The 17,961-nt window shown below is 47.3% G+C and overlaps 1 protein-coding gene across 2 annotated transcripts in view; it reads left to right on the top strand.

Annotated features, from left to right (window-relative positions):
- gpc5a (glypican 5a) overlaps positions 1-17,961 on the top strand; it is a 69,902-nt gene that overhangs the window by 22,759 nt on the left and 29,182 nt on the right. For both annotated transcript variants that reach the window (XM_029846180.1, XM_003969906.3), the window contains exon 7: positions 15,056-15,176. In XM_029846180.1, coding sequence (XP_029702040.1) covers positions 15,056-15,176 — 121 coding nt within the window. The remainder of the gene's footprint in view (positions 1-15,055; positions 15,177-17,961) is intronic.

Genomic DNA, 17,961 nt, shown 5'->3' on the forward strand with positions numbered 1-17,961 from the left:
AGAGTGAGGAGAGAGGAGGAGAGAGAGGAGAGTGAGGAGAGTGAGGGGAGAGGAGAGTGGAGAGTGGAGGAGAGAGGAGAGGAGGAGAGTGGAGGAGAGTGGAGGAGAGTGAGGAGAGAGGAGAGGAGGAGAGTGAGGAGAGAGGAGGAGAGTGGAGGAGAGAGGAGAGGAGGAGAGAGGAGGAGAGTGGAGGAGAGAGGAGAGGAGGAGAGTGGAGGAGAGTGGAGGAGAGTGAGGAGAGAGGAGAGGAGGAGAGTGAGGAGAGTGAGGAGAGAGGAGGAGAGTGAGGAGAGAGGAGAGGAGGAGAGTGAGGAGAGAGGAGGAGAGAGAGGAGAGTGAGGAGAGAGGAGGAGAGTGAGGAGAGTGAGGAGAGTGAGGGGAGAGGAGAGTGGAGAGTGAGGGGAGAGGAGAGTCGAGGAGAGAGAGGAGAGGAGGGAGAGGAGAGGAGGGATGCTCTTGAAGAGCTCCTGCATGTTGCGACAGCTGCCCACTGCAGATAACCGCAAAACCACTGGAGCACTTGAGGTCTGGGTGCTGCTCGTCTCCAGTTGCTCGCCGACATGACCTCACATCCTGGCAGGGTTTAGACACCCGGCTCGGTCAGAGCGCCGCATCCTGACCACTATCCCGAGTGGCCGAATCAAGAACTCTTTCTGGCTGACAAAATGGAGTTCATACGTCCCTCTCATGTGTGTCTTCTTTACCCCCCATCTCATTTGGGAATTGAGCGTGATTGTTCTGAACAGACGCCGTTATGACCGTTATTTTTCAGAAAATTTAGCAAATTTCCTATTGCTTCAGGGACACCCCCACCAATCGCCACCTTGATCTCTTCGTTTCCTCAAAATCGGCCATTTTGAAGGACGACAGTATTGTTTTCCTGTAAACACCACGAGGCTGCTGCAGAACACTCGACGGTCCCATCGAGCTATTTCAGTCGCGGACATCTACAATAAAGCGGGAGCTAGCGTCCCTCTGCGAGCGGAGGCTCTGCGGTGCGATCTCAGGGGTATTTGTCTCCTTTATTGAGCCGCTCATCGCGTTTGAATGAACACGGAATAAAAGCCCAGCGTCTCATATTGAATTCTGCGCCTTTTCCTGTGGCAGCTCCGAGGATGTCGCCCCACCTCGTGCCACCTTATCAAGGATGCCCTGCTTCGCATTAACTTCGTGACGCGTGCGCCGTATCCATGTCGAGTTCTGCTCCAGAAGACGCCTAATTCCTCTCAGGCAGATGTTTGGCCGGGACCAAACGCTCTTTCATATCTGCGCATCGCGGCTGGGGTTTATCTCCCCGGCTCCAGGCTTCCCCACAGTTAGCGCGCTACCTTCTGTTCTTTTAATTTTCCACTCATTTGTTAACTAAACATGCCTCCCGTTTACTGCCACAAAGTGAAAAATGTCGTCGTCATTAAGTATTCATCACCTGTGCAATTTGTTTCTGCTTCATGCACATTTGGCCCGGAGAATATTCCGGATGTGTAGGTAGTTTGAATATTGACAGTTTGAGGAGGGGAAGTGTTTAATTATTCATCGCCCTGCTGCAAAGTTAAAGCCACTTAAATCTAAAATATTAACTGCAGCTCTGCCTTTATCAAAAAGCCAGAAAAAAGAAGTTATCTGAGTTTAAACCCACAAAAGGCCCAGCGCCTCATCAGAAGCAGAAACCCACCTTTTAGCTCCTGACCGGCGATGAAAGCGAGGTGTGAATATGCTCTCATTAATCTCAGCTCCCACGGTGAAAGGGCCCGGGTCCGGAGGCTCCCTGAGAATTCATCTCTTTTAGTTCTCTGACGCGAAACACAAATGTTCCCAGCAACAACCTGCCACGCTGTGGGACGCCCCGAGACCACAATCTGCTCTCCTGTCATTAGCCCTCTAATGTTGTCTCCCCGTTTCTATGGAAACTGAAATGGCCTTATTTAAAAGAAGAAAAAAGGAAAGTTTCACCTTCTCCGAGCCTGCCCTTTACCTGACAGCTGAGATAAACGAGCGGGGGTCCTCGGCGGAAGGCAACGCAAACATGCATCTCTTCTCAGTGGCCCCTGCTCATTGGTCCTCAGCTGGGAGCCCTTATTTACCTTAACACTGGGAGGATTTGGAAGGTGTGTGTGTGTTTGGGAGGGTATTTTTTACACACCCGTCAACAACCTTGAATGGTGTCGCAATAAAAAGGGAGGAAAACGTGAAGCGGCGGCTCCTTTCGGGCGGGGCGGCTGATGTCATATGTCACCTTCAGCTAATGAAGGTGATGATGACATGCATGAGCTGCGCATACGTTCCACCATCTGCTCCGTTCCAGCACTCTGGAGCCGAGGGAAGCCGAGGCGTGTCTGCGTGGGGGCCCCTCGGCGAGCGTTGGAGTCCCGCGGCGTTCGTCCCGATGACTCACGGTTTAATCATAGATTTCAACCTGAACCTGAGCTGAACTCAAACGACGCCCCAAGACCTGCTCAAATTTTTAGTTACATTAAAAATACAATCTTTATATGGCTGTACGAGCTCTTTTTGAAGACCGTCTCCTAAAAAAGTCCCTTCCGTTTCTCCGAGAAGCATTTTTTGCTCTAAAAAGTCTCTTCATTGTAATAGTTTTTGTCGCTGGATCCATCTTCCAGCAGCCTTCCTGGTGGAGCCCAGAGCGGTGGCGCCGCACCGTGCCGCGGTGTTATTTTCTCCTTTCCATCACAAATAAATATCAGCAGTTTCTTTGCCCCCCTTGATCCATCAGACAAAAAATGATATATTTGAGAGACTCTAGCAGGTGATATTGGGTTTGGAGTTTTTCCCCCTTCTCCAGACCCAGCGCAGGTCTCTGGGGTTGATTATATTGGGGGAAAGGGAGTCTCTGTGTTGTAAGTATAGGTGATGAAAGCCGTGACTGACAGGCGTTTGACAGTGTAGCGTTAAAGGGGAGCACCGGCGACTGGAGATGATCTTTAGATAACATCAGATGACCTTTGAGAGCAGCTGAAACGGGGGTCTCGGCGAGGCAGTCCTCCTCCTCTAATGTGTTGACACTCTGTTTTTTCCCTTCTCGCTCCGTTCTTTGCTCTCTCTTGTGTCCGTTGAGTGGAGTTTCTGCTGGTTGGCAGGCTGGATCTGATCCTGAAGTAATTTACCGCTGCAGATAAGGAAGTCTTGCAGCCGGTCTTTCGTTAAAGTTGCGTCTGACAGGGCAGGCTGGGAGCAGAAAACTCTAAATTGGAAGAATATTTTCGACCCTGGGGAGAGAGGAAACCTGCAGGATTGTTATTAAACTACAAATCTGCAGGAAAATGATGACCGATGAGTCGTGGGACCTGACCGCCACCGCTGTGGTTTCGTCTTATTCCGCTTTTTATTTAAAAAAACAACAATTCAATTGATCACCAATTCAGGCTGGCTAGTATCAAGGAGTATGAAACAACTGTTATTGTCACAGCACAAACTTCACCTGTTCTCGGGGGTATTTGGCAAAACTGGAAGTTTTGAACTGGCGATTCGGAATTTCCTCAAATCTTGTTTGACGGTGCTGTTAAAACGTAGCAATAACGGGAGAGACTCCAGTCAAGCTATTGCTTTTAGCCAACAGTGCTAACAACAGGCTAAACGACTGCTGATCCAAAAAGACAAACTTTTAAGCTAGTCTTGGTCTGAATAATGCCTGCTAATGCTCTGGTCTGGTTATCTAACCACTCATTAGGGCAGGGGAAATGCAGAACAGCCTGTTTATTTGCTGCTGAAGGCTCACTTTAGAATATCAAGAGAGTGCAGAATGGAGTGACTCAGGCCCACTGAAGCGTTCAGTCCAGACGGCCATTGTGGCGAAGCTCAAGGCTCTCCGTCTGAAAGTGTCTGAAAGAGCTTTTCCTTCTCCAGACCTTTTTCTCGTTTCGATCGTTTAACCTTCTGATATTTCTAATGCATTTCTGCACGTGGATTATCTGAACTCAATTCACATCCGCGGAGGTCAGAGCTTATTTTTTTCTTTTAACCCAAAAGCATCACAAATACAAAATATACAATTCTGGGTGTTACTTAAGAAAGGGTTAAAGGATGATTTACAATATGGAAGACACTTAAAACGCTAACAGCTAAAAGATAAAAGAAAGAAAGTGTGACTGCGTGTGTCCATTTTTGCCCTGTCAAGCTGTTCTCTTGGTGTGTCTCTGGCAGGCAGCAGGCCAGGCAGACCTGGGTTGCTGCCTCAGGGATATCTCAGAGAAATGCTTCTGTACCGCTGGCAAGAAGAAATATGAAAGGGACCCTAAATCAAGACACAGAGCTCCATGAATCATGTCAGCAGCTGAGCTGAAGAGGAGGGATGGGACCATCTGTAGCAGCATATGAATGGCTAACTGACTGGCGCTGCCTTTGACACGAGCTGCAGAAGTGTGAAGAGGTTGTGAAGATTAGCGCCGCTCCTCGCCACGCGTCCCGGAATCCTGCCTCAAAGATAAGCAAACCCAAATGCACTTTGTGCCCCATTCGTCACTCTGACATTCTACAAAATTGCACGCAGGGATGCTTTTTTGTTGTTGTTTTTGTAAAATAAGATAAATTATTACCCCGCCTCTGGAACGCCCAAAACCATGCATTCAGGATTCCCACTGGCTCCTTTCTCTGAGTATCTGTATCACGGAGAGATTTGCACAAAAAAGTTTATTGGAGTTGCATTTTTTAGCACGTTATTTCATACAAGGGAATGGAGAAGTGTTTATCCGCAGCATTAGCACCACTTGCTGTTTTATTTTATTGTAATTACGTGGTTTCCTGGCTGAATCGGAGAACCGGTTGCCCTTTCAGTGCCAAATCCTGGCTTTGTCTCAACATGCAGGTCAGCCAGTTGAATTCAGTGCCTCGCAATCCTGACCTAATCCAGTATTCAAGGAATTCCTTTGTCCTGCCCCGCGATCGGCCGGTGGCAGATCCAATTCCGAGGAGTCGTGGCTGCGTCAGAGCAACCAAATCAGTGTTGGATTTATGGATTTAATGTTGTGGCTAATCAGATTTATCCGCCATGCTCTTTATGTAGGCGCCAATGCTGGTGTATTTAGCTTTAGTTTCTCCTGTGTGTAATCGCCTGCTCGTCCGTCTGTGCCAGAACCCATCGTAATCAAGCCTCTAGCGTTTGTTATCCCTCGTGTAACCTGGCGTTTTTGACCTTTTGGAACCAGCTTTTTGAGCTAAAATCGGCGGCTTTTGTGACTCGTCTGCATATCTGCGCTGGAATAGGAGCAGTGAAGCAAGCGACCGTGGCTTCCATCATTTGTGAACAGTTAAGCCACAGTTTAAATGTATTTGCTCCTGAGGAGGCTCGTGACAGACTTAAATTGGCTTCTTCGAGGAAAGGCCCTGCAGCGCTTCGCCCAGAGGTGAGGGCAAAACGGGGGTAACGGTGGAAGGAGATGATGAAAAAAGCTCGACGGATTTCCTCTTGACGGTTTGTATTTAAATAAATAAAAAGAATGAACCCACCTGCTGACTTCCACTCCAGGCGCAGGCTGCGTTTATGGACCTGCCAAGCTCGTAAACCAGAGGAACTGTTCGCTGCTTAAAGTAAACTCGATCTGGCTCAGATCAATTATGATAATCTTCTCTGACTGCACAGACAAAGCTGACAGCGGGAAGATGAATCACTCCACGGCTCCAGTCTAATGGGGGATCAGGCCCGTTTCTCTGCGCTAAAGAACAAATAATATTTTCTTGGTGAGCTGGTAGGAATGTTTTTGTTGAAAGCGATGATTCCTGCATGATTACCTCCCTCTCGTTTTCATATCTCCTCGTACCTCGTGCTAAATGAACAAACCGATGCCTAACTCACTCTTTACTGAGAACAAACACGTGAGAGCGGCCCTCATTCGCCGCCTGTTTAATTTCAAATCGGAACACTTTCACTGCTGGAAGGGATATTTAGGATTTGGCCTCAAAAAGGTGTGATTGGGGTGGAGCTGGGGAGGGGGAGGTTGTTGCTGTTTGAGAGATTCCCCCGGGATTTGACATATAGACAGAGGTGTGGTAAGATACGGCGAGGAAACATAAACACAGATAAGCCTATCAGGGAATGGAGGCAGGCGCTCTGCCGCCTGTGATCAGTCAGCTGTAAAATTGACTCGGCCGAGACGATTTTACTGTCTCTCAAGAAAGATTGGCGCGATGACATGCAAGAAGCAGCCCGGCTGCGCTTTATCTCCTCCTATCTCGGCCGTGCGGCTTTGTTGTTCTAGTCTACAGTGCTTGAGATAAATCAGGAAGTTATGCTCCAGCCCGTGGAATAAATCCTTTATTATAAGGGCTGTTTTGCTAAATAAAACACACTTCAGCTGTTCACACTGTTCCTAACGCTGATGGTGGCTGAGTCGCTGTATTAGACATCAGTGTTGCTGAGACTGACCTTGCCCGTCACCTAATGAGACTTAATGAGAGGAGAAAATCACGCTTGTTGTGGGGTCCTGGGGTAAAAGGGCCATTTGCTCATTTGTTGCAGGTCTTAGTTTATTCTTTTGGTCAGCGGGGTTGACCTTTAACCCTTAAATGCGTCCCCGTATCTTGTCAGAGATCAGACAGCTGATTTTGTGAGTTCAAGCGACCAAGGAGATCTTTGATGGACAATTGTGCAATTTATTCCCAGTTCCCACCTCTACACGTTTCACCATTGAGAGTGTAAAACCAGTGTTGTGTGCTACAGCCACTATTATTAATTATCGATAATATCTATGTTTTGTCGCCATTTCCATCTTTCCGAACCAATTAGAAAACTACTTTCTATGCGACACTACGCGGATATTTACAGCCGCTGTCCTCCTGCGCTGTCTTTTCTCCGCCACCTCGTTTGTCACCTGTCTGCCTTCGAGTGATGATTGTCGGTCCAAAGATTTAGTCGATACGCGATTTAAGTCCCTCTACATTTGCGGCTGTTATTCACACATTCACATTTTTGGAGATCTCTTCTGTCAGCAGTAGCTTTCTTTTCTTTTTCCTTGTTTGATTCTTCCTTTTTTTTTGTTGTTGCTTTGGCCCATTAAGTTCCCGCTGCCCCGAGTGAAAAGAAAAATGGCGCCGAGAGCAAATATCCTCCAACACCCTCACCAGGGTGATTAGACTGTTGGTAGTGTGGTCCCTTCTGTCACGGTGTTGTTTACTGCTGCAGAGCCGCAGAGCCGCCTCACCTGAGAGAACCTCGCTGCAGAGCAACAGCTGTGGCTCCGCCTTCCTTTCAGCTGTGTTACAAACAGGCGTGAGGATAAAAGCTCGGGCCCGTTCTCGTCTAAAACCGGAGCGATGAAAAAACGGGCTCCAGGGTGGAGGGTTTCGCAAGCGCCGCCGCTGTGTAAACGCAACGCTATTCGGAGCGCGTGTGATGCGGCTGCGCTCGCACGAGTCGTCGTAGCCTACGTAGGTGTGGAAGAAGAACCACGTGACTCCCGATCCACGTCCAAGTTTTGCAGTTCTCCACTCGCTCGTAGAAGCAGCTCCACCTCGTCATTGCTGCTGCTCGCCGTTACCATGGTTGTCATCACGTGCTTCTTTTTATACGTGTTTCTTTCTTCGCCAGCTACAGGCCTGACATGTGTCACATTGGTGGTCTGTGTACACGGAGATGGTCGTCCATACGTGGCGAGCTGCACGGGGAGCTGTTCCACAACATAATGTGAAAACGTTCACGTGTGAACGGCGTCCGAGTCGCCTGTGGAGCATCTTTTATTACAGCGATAAATCATATCATTGATTCACTTTTGCTCGGGAAACCTCCCCAAGACTGAGGCCTCCTACCCTAAAGTTCTGCCGGACACGTGACCCTGCTCAGATTTACTCCGTGGCGCCGGGCCTCGGATCACCGGCAGCTGCAGAGCGCCTCTGGAACTCTCATGTATTTTTAATGGGAAGTTGGCACAACTTATGTTTGCTGTTTTCTTTCTCTGTGCTTTAATAGTTTTTAAAATTTGCCTCTGCGGAGCAACGCTGATCCCCAAAAAACACCACGTCGAATAAATGACCTGCAAATCGGGTGTTTTGATCAAATCTGGCGTTTTTATCTACGGTGGTCGCTGTTGTCATCAACGACGGAGCCACGCCAACAACCAGCTTGTTCTTTTCTGAGGGGCCGAGGTTCAGTTCTCTTTAATCCAGATCCGAACAGAGGTGTAAAGATCTCTCAGGGCTCAGACTGATGGCTTTTAAATGACTGCGGCGGCCGCCTGTTTCTGCTGGCTGTAGTTTTGCAAGTCACGTGTTTGTAAGGGGAGGGGGTCGTGCAGCGCTGCTGAATTACATGCTAATATCCCGCTTTAAATGTCAAGAGTGTGTGCATAGCAGCATTCTTCTTCAAGGTTCATTACAGCCTATTTGCACTCGCTGTGAGAGGAAGTCAAGTCAGGACTTAAGTGGTTGACACCCTCCCAACGAAGGCTGAGAGCAGCCTGACAATTAAAGAAGGCTCCTTATTCTCTTGGCGGATTTACATAACCACAACAATGTTCCTCTTCTTCTCCGGATTTCATGAATCAGGCGTTAAAATTTCAGACGGTCTGTGAACGTACCAGGATGCAAGGATGAGTAAGCCTCTTAAGTTTTTGCCACAGGAGGAAAAAAAAAATGTTTTAATCATTGGGAGGGTTTTGATAATCTGCCTTGGATTCAGACCAAGAACTGAAGAGCTGATATTAATTTGTTCTCTGCAATTCAATCCCACTTTCAGATGGATGAAAAGATACAGTGTTCTTGTGCTAAAAAAAAAAAAGCATGGAGCTTTGGTGTGATATCGTTCAGCGCAGATGAGACTTTTATGGTCTCCTCTGCTCCTAACACATCTGTTTAATCCAGGAAGTTATTGCCATTATGTGACATTAACTTCTTTTTAAAAAGTCCCTCTTTTGGTGACCATCTGCCTTTATGAGGACATCTTTTTTTTGCTTTTGTTCTTATTACAGTCCATAAAACTGAAATATTGAAGAGGTGTTATAAAAATCTCATCGCTGTTTCAGGAATTCTGATCTATTTGACATTAACAGGCAGCATCTTGCAGACGCGGCGCAGTTTAACATGTTTTTATAACCCCGCTAATGCATGTGTGTGATTGGCAAATAGGTGTCATTCTGGTCATCATTGCTAACGGAGGCCAGCTGCCATATGCTGCCAGCTTTTTTATAAAAACCTAATGTCACCGTGTTGAGAGCACGCTTTGATTCGGATTCATCTGCGTTTCGCTGCCGCCATCACGTCGAGTCTGAGGCCGCAGTTATCCCTGTGATCTGCTGCAGTTAGAGCTTATTCAACATGAAGGTTGGTACCGTCCTCCCCGCCACCCTCGCACCATTTGAAATGCAATTATTCAAGCCCGTCAGCCGATTTTCATATCACCACCTGTTAGCGGCGGTGTTGCCAGTGGCACTCCGCTGCTCATAATAACCTTAACGGTGAAACAAACAGATTCTGAATCTGCCTCCTGCAGTCTAAACTTACCGTCTGCAGCTCCCGTTCGGCTCCTGTTGTGCAGGCAAAGCTTTGGGCCCTGTGAAAATTAAAGAACGTGTCTCCTGAAGCAACCACAGTTACAAAGTAGATGAATAAGTAAACACAATTACTGTCCTATTTAAGACGTCAAGACTTTACTAACAACGCTGAGCAGAATCCTAAAGAAGCCACATGAAGCAATAAAGATCCAGTTTGAAGGATTTAACCTGAGAACATATGGTGGCTGTAACCACTCAGCACTGGAATCTGAAAAACCATATGGACATACAGTAAGTATTTGGACACCTGACCTTTCTACCGGGGATTGTGGTGGAGTTGGTCGCCCTTTTCGCAACTTCCACTGTTCTTGAAAGATGTTCCACAACATTCTGGAGAGAAATCCTGCTGCTCCAGTTCATCCTGAAGGTGCTCGATGGGATTGAGGTTGCAGGTTCTAGCACAGATGCCATCAAACCACAGTAGAACAGAGAAGGGCCCTCCCCAAACGGTGGCCACAAAATTGGCAGCACAGGATTGTCCCAAATGTCGTTACTCCAGTTATTTCCAGCGACACACTTTAGCCGTTGCTTTGGCATTGGACTTGACGATGTAACGCTAGTGCACAGCTGCTCGACCATGAAAACCCATTCCATGAAGCTCCCGCTGCAGAGTTTGCCCCCACATTAATGCCAGTGGAAGTTTTGAACTCTTCAGCCGTGGAATCAGCAGAGCGGTGGCCATTTGAAGGCACCGTGCCCCTCAGCAGTCGGTGACCTCGCTCTGTGCTTTTTCGTGGTCTTCTTCTCTGTGGCTCTTGTTCCTAAACGCTTCCACGGGCTAAGAATATCACACCGTGGAATTCATCACAAACTATTTTATTGCAGAGGTGGCATTCACCCAGCATAGAGAGCTCATTCTGCAGAAGTGCTAGCGAGGCTCGGCTGAATATTTGAGCTTGCTAATGCTATTATGCGCTAAAGAAAGCTGGTTTACGTAATTTACCCTCTGACTTAGATGTCAAAACCTCATCAAAAAGTGTGAAAAACACGGCACAAAGAAGTCCTGTGATGACCAACATTGCGCATCGTGGAAGGCGGATTAATTCCCAGCCCGCAGAAGTCTGAGCCGCGATGGTACGAACCCTGGAGGCTGCCACTGACTCCAGCCACCTGAAAGTTTCACCCCCTGAATTCTGACACACAAGAACAGCCAGAGAACGAGTTACCGGCTGCCGCCACCGTGCTCTGACAGCTCTGTCTGGCTAGTTCTGCTGCTTTTCCCCAGCGTGAGTCAATAGAGCTTGAAGACACTGGTTTTAATGGGAACAAATACCCCTGTCATGCTGTTTGGGGCTGAGTCTTTGCCACAGGCACCAGTGTCCTCTTGTTCTTTTCCACAGCCCCCAGTAAAGGCACACCAGCGAACCTTTTAATCCTCATTATAATAATCCTTTGTGGAAATAACAAAACTAGGCTATGTTCTCCTTGTTATTTTCTCTGATTTGGAATTTTCCCTCTAATAAAATTGGAAGCGCTAAAGGCATCTATTGAACGCATGCGTTCTGTCCATCTCATGTATTATTTAATTGGGTTGCAGCAGATTTCGCTCCATCGTGTCTCTGCCTTAAACAAATGTTTGTTTAAAGGCAGCTCTCTCTGTTTATTTCACACATTAAACTGCACATGTTTTACTGCCCCGCCTGAGGTATTTTCTGTCCTTTTTCTGAGACATTAGCTCATTTCTGAGCCAAGAGGACTTTCTGTTGCCTCGGCGACAACTTGATGTGTTTAGTTTTTGGCCTGAAAACTGCAGATTCACTTTGTTTCTTACTCCGTGACAGTGCAGCGTCCAACTAGTTCCCCTGGAAAGCCTCTGGAAAATGTGTGTGTCTTCATTTAATCGGCATTCTTGCCTTTTACACCTTCTCACGTCGTCTTTATATCCTTAAAAATGCTCAGGGTGTCACCCGTAAATAACTAAATGCACAATACTGCTGTTAATGGCTGCAGTGAGGCAGAAAGACACTTAAAAAACATCACTTCATCACTTCAATTACACACATGAATTCAGTGTTGAAAGACAGATGGCAGCCTAGTAATTAGAACGCTGCAGGTTGTGATTATCATCTCAAACGCAGGAGATGCACCGACAACCTTCGGGGAACCTTTGTGGACTTCATAATTTAGGTTTCAAAACGCTTCATTTGTGCTCTTGTGTTGACACCAGAGTTCCGTCTTTGAATTTTAATTGATAGTAATTATTTTGTTAATAATTATTTTGTTAATTACTCAGCAGATGACTGTGGTTTAAATACCAAATCTGCATTTTTCCCTGTCAAAAAGGGTTTTGAGGCCTGACTGAACGCTGGTATCTGCTGCAGCTCCTGCTTTTTCTGGCCTCTGTAACACGATGTGGTTTGATTTAAACACCAGAAAAATTGCACCACAAAGATCTTGCGGATGAAGATTGTGTGATTTCGGGTTCAGTACCCACACCTGTCCCGTACCCGACCGCGCCGATGCTCCTTTCATTACATTGTTTTGGCAGCTAATCCATTTAGCAAGCAGCGACTTGGGAGACGTTCCCAAGTTTCTGAGCTTCAATTAAAAGCTCATTTTGGCACAGCTTTGCAGCATCCTGCGTTTATCCGTGTCTGTGGTCGCATCACATGGTTGGTAAAAACCTCTCATGAGGTGCAGAGAGCTGTACCACATTCAAAGTTCTGCCTATTTTTGCCCGCCGCTCTCTGTTTCCAGGCCCAGATGAAAGACAAATGAAACAAAGATGCATCAGACAAAGATCTTTGAAACAGAAGGCATCAGAAGCATCACAGTCTGTTTTTATTTTTTATTTTTTTTTGCACGAGCGTAGACTGGAAGGGAGGCGTCTCCAGGGGGGAGGCGCAGCAGCGTGGATTACTTTGACACCAGTCGTCCTCTGTCCCTTTTCATGGGAGGAAGGAAGAGAAGGCCTCTGAATCCCGTGCGCCACGTGTGAGGGGCTCACACTCAGACACAAATATAGCCGAATGAGATACCACGAGGAGGAGGAGGCAAGAATAAAATGATTGAACTTTTCAATCTGGGGGCTGAAAAGCAGCCCGAGCAGAGATGAGATGCAAACCAAGCATCCCTCTGGTGAGAGGGATATGGATGATGAGATCCTGCCGCTGGTCGGCAGAGACAGAAGCAATCCTTCAGCGGCGTGATACCCTCCTTTTTCTGGATGCTTTTTACTTTCAGTATATGTCAAAATATTGTTTGCTTCTCTTTGTCAGCGCTGCCTTTTAAGCAGCAGATTTAGCGTTTCTTTGCATCCCATTTCAGGCCCTAAAGCACGTTATAAAATTGTATATGTTTTCGGTTTTAGACTCCAACAGTCCAGTGAAACACACTGTTTTTCTCCTGTGTGTGTGTGTGTGTGTGTGTGTGTGGTTCCCAGTCAGATTACACAACAAATTTCCCACAGGATCCCGCTAAATTCTTGCATGTCTGTCTGCTTTAATGTGATAACCTGTTCTGTTTTACACACACGTAATCATCCATATTTTTATGGGGATGAGCCCAGATGGTTCTGATGTAATCTCTTCAATCTGCTCTTAATCATACGGCGCAGAAAGAGGGAAATGGAAAGGATTATAAATCACTATAGCCTCCCTTAATCTGCTCTTTACATTATAGTTTTGAGGGGGTGTGTTTATGTATCTCCCTCAGAGCCCCTTATCTCCATCTTGGTGGGTATGTTTGGCCCCTGGACCAGTGGCAGCGGGGTCACGGTCCAGGATTACGGTCAGATGAGATGTAACACCTACACATTAGCCCGTGGCTGCCGTGGCTTCACAGCAGGGAGCCCAGGAACCTGCCGACATGCTTTACTGGTGTCTTCATTAAAGGGGAAGGTGAAATAATTAATTTCATGCAGGAGCTCACTCGCGCTGCCCTTGGTTAAAGGATGCACTCGGTGTCTTAATCTAGCGGGAGCTACACATCTGTTTACCTCACGGCAGCTGGAGCCGATTCATGACAATGTGGTATTGTAATTTGTTAGCAAAGGGATGAGTGAAAGTGTGATTATGCCGCTGAGCACCAGTGTAATATGACCACTTTGGCCCCATTGAGCAGTTGTGGTGGGGGGGGGGGCAGGCTGCCTCCTGCCACGGCTGCTCACCTCACAGGGTTTTAATGGCCCTGTGCTGCTGCAGAACACTTCCACAGCTGCACAAATGAACCAGTTCAGCCTCATTCGTATGTTTACGGGCTGCTAGGGGAAAACAGCACGGGGAGAAGGTGCAGTCGGGCCATGCAGCTTTTCCTTGATTTCAAAAAGCTTAATCAGCAGCGGCAAATACCCGAGTCACTGGACGCGCACCCAGCCGCCGTCATCTGTACCGCCGGCGTGCTTCTTACATATCAGTGCTGGCAGATCGTACAGCTCATAAAACAATTAGGAAAATGGTCCGTTTCAGTCCGATGAAGCCGTCTAAACAGACATTCCTGGTGATCACATCTCGTCTCCCATAAATTAGACCTTTGAGGCAGCAGACAGTTAATGTTGTTTTCAGAGCTGCAGAATGGCCCAGCAGGCATTTTGTAGATATTTCAACAATGACTTACTTCACCTTGATCCTGTTTAATAAACGACGTGTTAGCGATTGAGCTGTTAGCGAAATGTATTCGGTCGGCGCCGCCACGGTCGGAGTCATTACGGCTGACGGACTGCAGCGAAACCAAGGACCCAGGAGTCCTTGAGGTGAGCTGCCGCCTGTTACCCAGCTGCTGTACAACAGCAGCAAATTGCTTTAAAACATCGATTAATGCCACGCGTTGAAATATTAAGCCAGAAATCATAACTGAAGCCACCGGCCGCTTTTATTTAAGACCCCGTAATAAAAGTATGGAGCTTATTTAAGCTTGCGGCCTCAGCAGCGCCGCCCGGTTCGAGGGAGTCGAACAGGTGACGCATGTTTCCTCGCAGACCCCAGTTTAACCCCGGGGTGTGTCTGCAAATGGAGTGTGCATTCACCTTTGTGTGAGTTCAGCATGTTGATCATTTTTAGTGTTCTTGGTCCAGAGGACGGGGGATAAAAGATGAGAGCGTGTTCAGCGGGAGAGCAAAGTTTGCTTTTTACGACGCGACAAATATTTCTCGGATCCTCGCGCTCTTTTTTCACCCGAGGACGCTCAAATTTAGGGTAACGCTGAGGTAAAATGACAGGAATGCTGTATGTGGATGACACAACATTACCACTGCCTGTTGTTTCCTCATGGTTTGCTGCGTTGTTGTTGTTTAAAATGTTGTAAAAATTTTTTTTTTTGAGTGGTGTGTATGAGAAGATGCAGGAAATTACTTCAATTCTCTGTATTTTATCTCTAATTCAGAGACAGGAAGTCTGATGCGCCGCTAAATTGCTGATAAAGTGCTGGATGGGGATGATTAATTATGGATGCGATTGTGTGGAAAGAGGAACGTCTCTATATGCGTATCTTGTGCTGTAAACACACTGCTTTCAGAGAATATAGCCTGTGGGAGAGTGAACCAGACCTCAGTAGAAGCAGGAGTGTGTTTAATGGCAAAATAAAGTAACCATGAGTGATGAACCCTGTCGTCCTCCTTCTGACCACAGCTACACGCTTCGTGTGGTGGGCAGCGGCATCAAAGCCCAGAGCACCAACCCGGAGGTCAAAGTGAAGGGCGTGGATCCAGTGGTGAACCAGATCATCGACAAGCTTAAGCACATCAACCAGGTGAGCGCCTGCATCTTAACCCGTCTCTCTCTCTCTCATCCCTCTTTCCATCACCTTTCCACATGGCCAGTAAACACTTGCTGATAGAAAACTAGTCTCAAATGCAGAAACACCTCACGCAGCGAGGGGATGAAAATCAATCATCACACATTTGGGGGCACGTTTGATCCGGCTGGCATCTCCTCACATTTACAATCATCTCTTTCTCTGCTTTGTCGAGATCAGTGAAGCTTTTCTATCACCCACAATGCCTTTATGCACCTTTGTGCCGCTCCGACTCCTTTCAGAGCTGTTTGTGTCTCAGGATGATGAGATTAAAGCTGTTTACGGGGCTTTTTTCGCTCGTATAACAGCTGCGACGGCAGCCTGTGGGCTGCTGCGCTCCGGTGCTGCAGCCGCTTCGCATGTGAGTCCCGCTGGTGTCCCCGGTGCAAGGCTGAAGGCCAGGTCGCCCCTCTTGACCTCATGCTGGCACCCCTTCCCTGACTAATTCACACCATCTGTGGGTTGTCAGAACACATAAATCTGCTGGGTAACAGTTTCAGAGCTCAGTCATCACCTCCTTTTACATCTGACACTTTGCTATTTGGTTCTACTTTTGTTCTTTGCTGGATTAAAGTTCTGTTTCATGGCACTTGTGATGTTGAGACACCAACCCCCTGAGAATCAAAGTCAAAAGGTGTGAGATGAATCACACGAGTGTGAGGAGAGAGAAATAGTCGTGCTTTTAAAAATAAACATAGTGTTTTGTGAAGGGAAGATGTGCTTCTTTTTATTTATTATTACTTTCTTTTACTTACTTAAATCTCTGATTTCGGAAAAACAAAAAGAATCTTCTCGAATATCTCTTCCATCACTGGATCCAGCATTTGACTGGGATCTTAGAGCTTTTATTAAATGTCACATTTTTCTTCGCTCTCTTCCTCCTTTTCCACTGCAGGAACTCTAGATTTTTACCAGAAATTTAAAAAAAAATGTTCACACAGGATTTAGTCTTCCCTTAACCCCAAAGTTTCCCTAAAAAAGTGTCCAGTTGAGGTCTAGGATTGTTGGAATTCCACAGAAATCAGGGAAATCAGCGTTCACCTGCCATGTTGTGGGGAGGAGCAGGAGCAGGAGGAGCAACACTCAGATCACCAGGATTTGTTTTAGCCTTGGAAATAAATTCCTGCTAATGAAGGTTCCAGGAAATGTTGGTGGAAAAGGCTCCATGGTGTCTTTTCAATTTCCTTCACTTCCTGTTCTGCCAGATAAAGACGCTCGAGCAGGACTGCGAACAGAGATGAAACGGGACGCAGGCACTTGTGATTTAGACCGCAGTTCATTATCAGTTTTCTTGAACCATCAGAGGCAAATCTGTCGCGCGAAAAACCAACCGAGTCTGGCGGAGCAGGGAAAGGAGAGACGGCGAGGAACTTTCCTTCATTTTATCAATACATGCTGTTAACCAGGATCTCTTGCCAGTTTCCCAGGAATTTTAATGTCATTCCAAAATTTCCTCAGCCCGAATAGATTTAAACAAATTCAGTAGCGCTTGGAAGGGATCCTGAGACGGGTGCAAGAGTTGCTGGGAGGATTATTGGGATTCAATCAGCAAAACCTCTGCAGTGTTGTGGAGTTAAATGATGCCCCACTGTGCCATGGAACTGTTGAGCCTTGTTTTGCTGTTTCATTTGCATCGTGCATCCTCCCAGATTCATCTATCGTGGTCATTTCCACTTGAGGACGCAAAAGAGATTTGGAAAGTGTAACGAAGTCTGAATCCATCCAGGCGATCAGGTTCACCGTCGCGTACGCGTCTCTCCAGAGGACGCTACGGTAAAGTGGTTACGGGCAAAAGGAAAAATGCTTAGGAGGAATTTTGTTCAGAAAGGCCTCAGTGTTTGTGGAGAAAAGTATTATTTTAATCATCTTCCCCTCGATAAGGAGCTGCATCATCCTGTCAGGTGTTCAACCTCCTGATGGTTTCACTGTGCGGCTGTTGTGAGCAAAACCTACATTTAAAAGTGATGATTGCAAACCGCTACAGCGTTAATGTTCTGTTAGGATGTGTGTGTGTGTGCGTGTGTGTGTGTGTGTGTGAGTGAGAGGGTTTCTGATTTGCGTTTCCTCAGAGCTGCATTCATTGCATTGTTTAGTTCTTGTGTCCACCACACGATGCGACAGTTCCTGTTTCCACCCCACGATGCTACAGTTCTTGTGTCCACCCCACGATGCTACAGTTCCTGTGTCCACCCCACGATGCTACAGTTCCTGTGTCCACCACACGATGCTACAGTTCCTGTGTCCACCACACGATGCTACAGTTCCTGTTTCCACCCCACGATGCTACAGTTCCTGTGTCCACCCCACGATGCGACAGTTCCTGTGTCCACCCCACGATGCTACAGTTCCTGTGTCCACCACACGATGCTACAGTTCCTGTGTCCACCCCACGATGCTACAGTTCCTGTGTCCACCCCACGATGCTACAGTTCCTGTGTCCACCACACGATGCGACAGTTCCTGTGTCCACCCCACGATGCTACAGTTCCTGTGTCCACCACACGATGCGACAGTTCCTGTTTCCACCCCACGATGCTACAGTTCTTGTGTCCACCACACGATGCGACAGTTCCTGTTTCCACCCCACGATGCTACAGTTCTTGTGTCCACCACACGATGCGACAGTTCCTGTTTCCACCCCACGATGCTACAGTTCTTGTGTCCACCCCACGATGCTACAGTTCCTGTGTCCACCCCACGATGCTACAGTTCCTGTGTCCACCCCACGATGCGACAGTTC

The sequence above is a fragment of the Takifugu rubripes genome, chromosome 13 (genome assembly GCF_901000725.2).
Source record: "Takifugu rubripes chromosome 13, fTakRub1.2, whole genome shotgun sequence".
Taxonomy (NCBI): domain Eukaryota; kingdom Metazoa; phylum Chordata; class Actinopteri; order Tetraodontiformes; family Tetraodontidae; genus Takifugu; species Takifugu rubripes.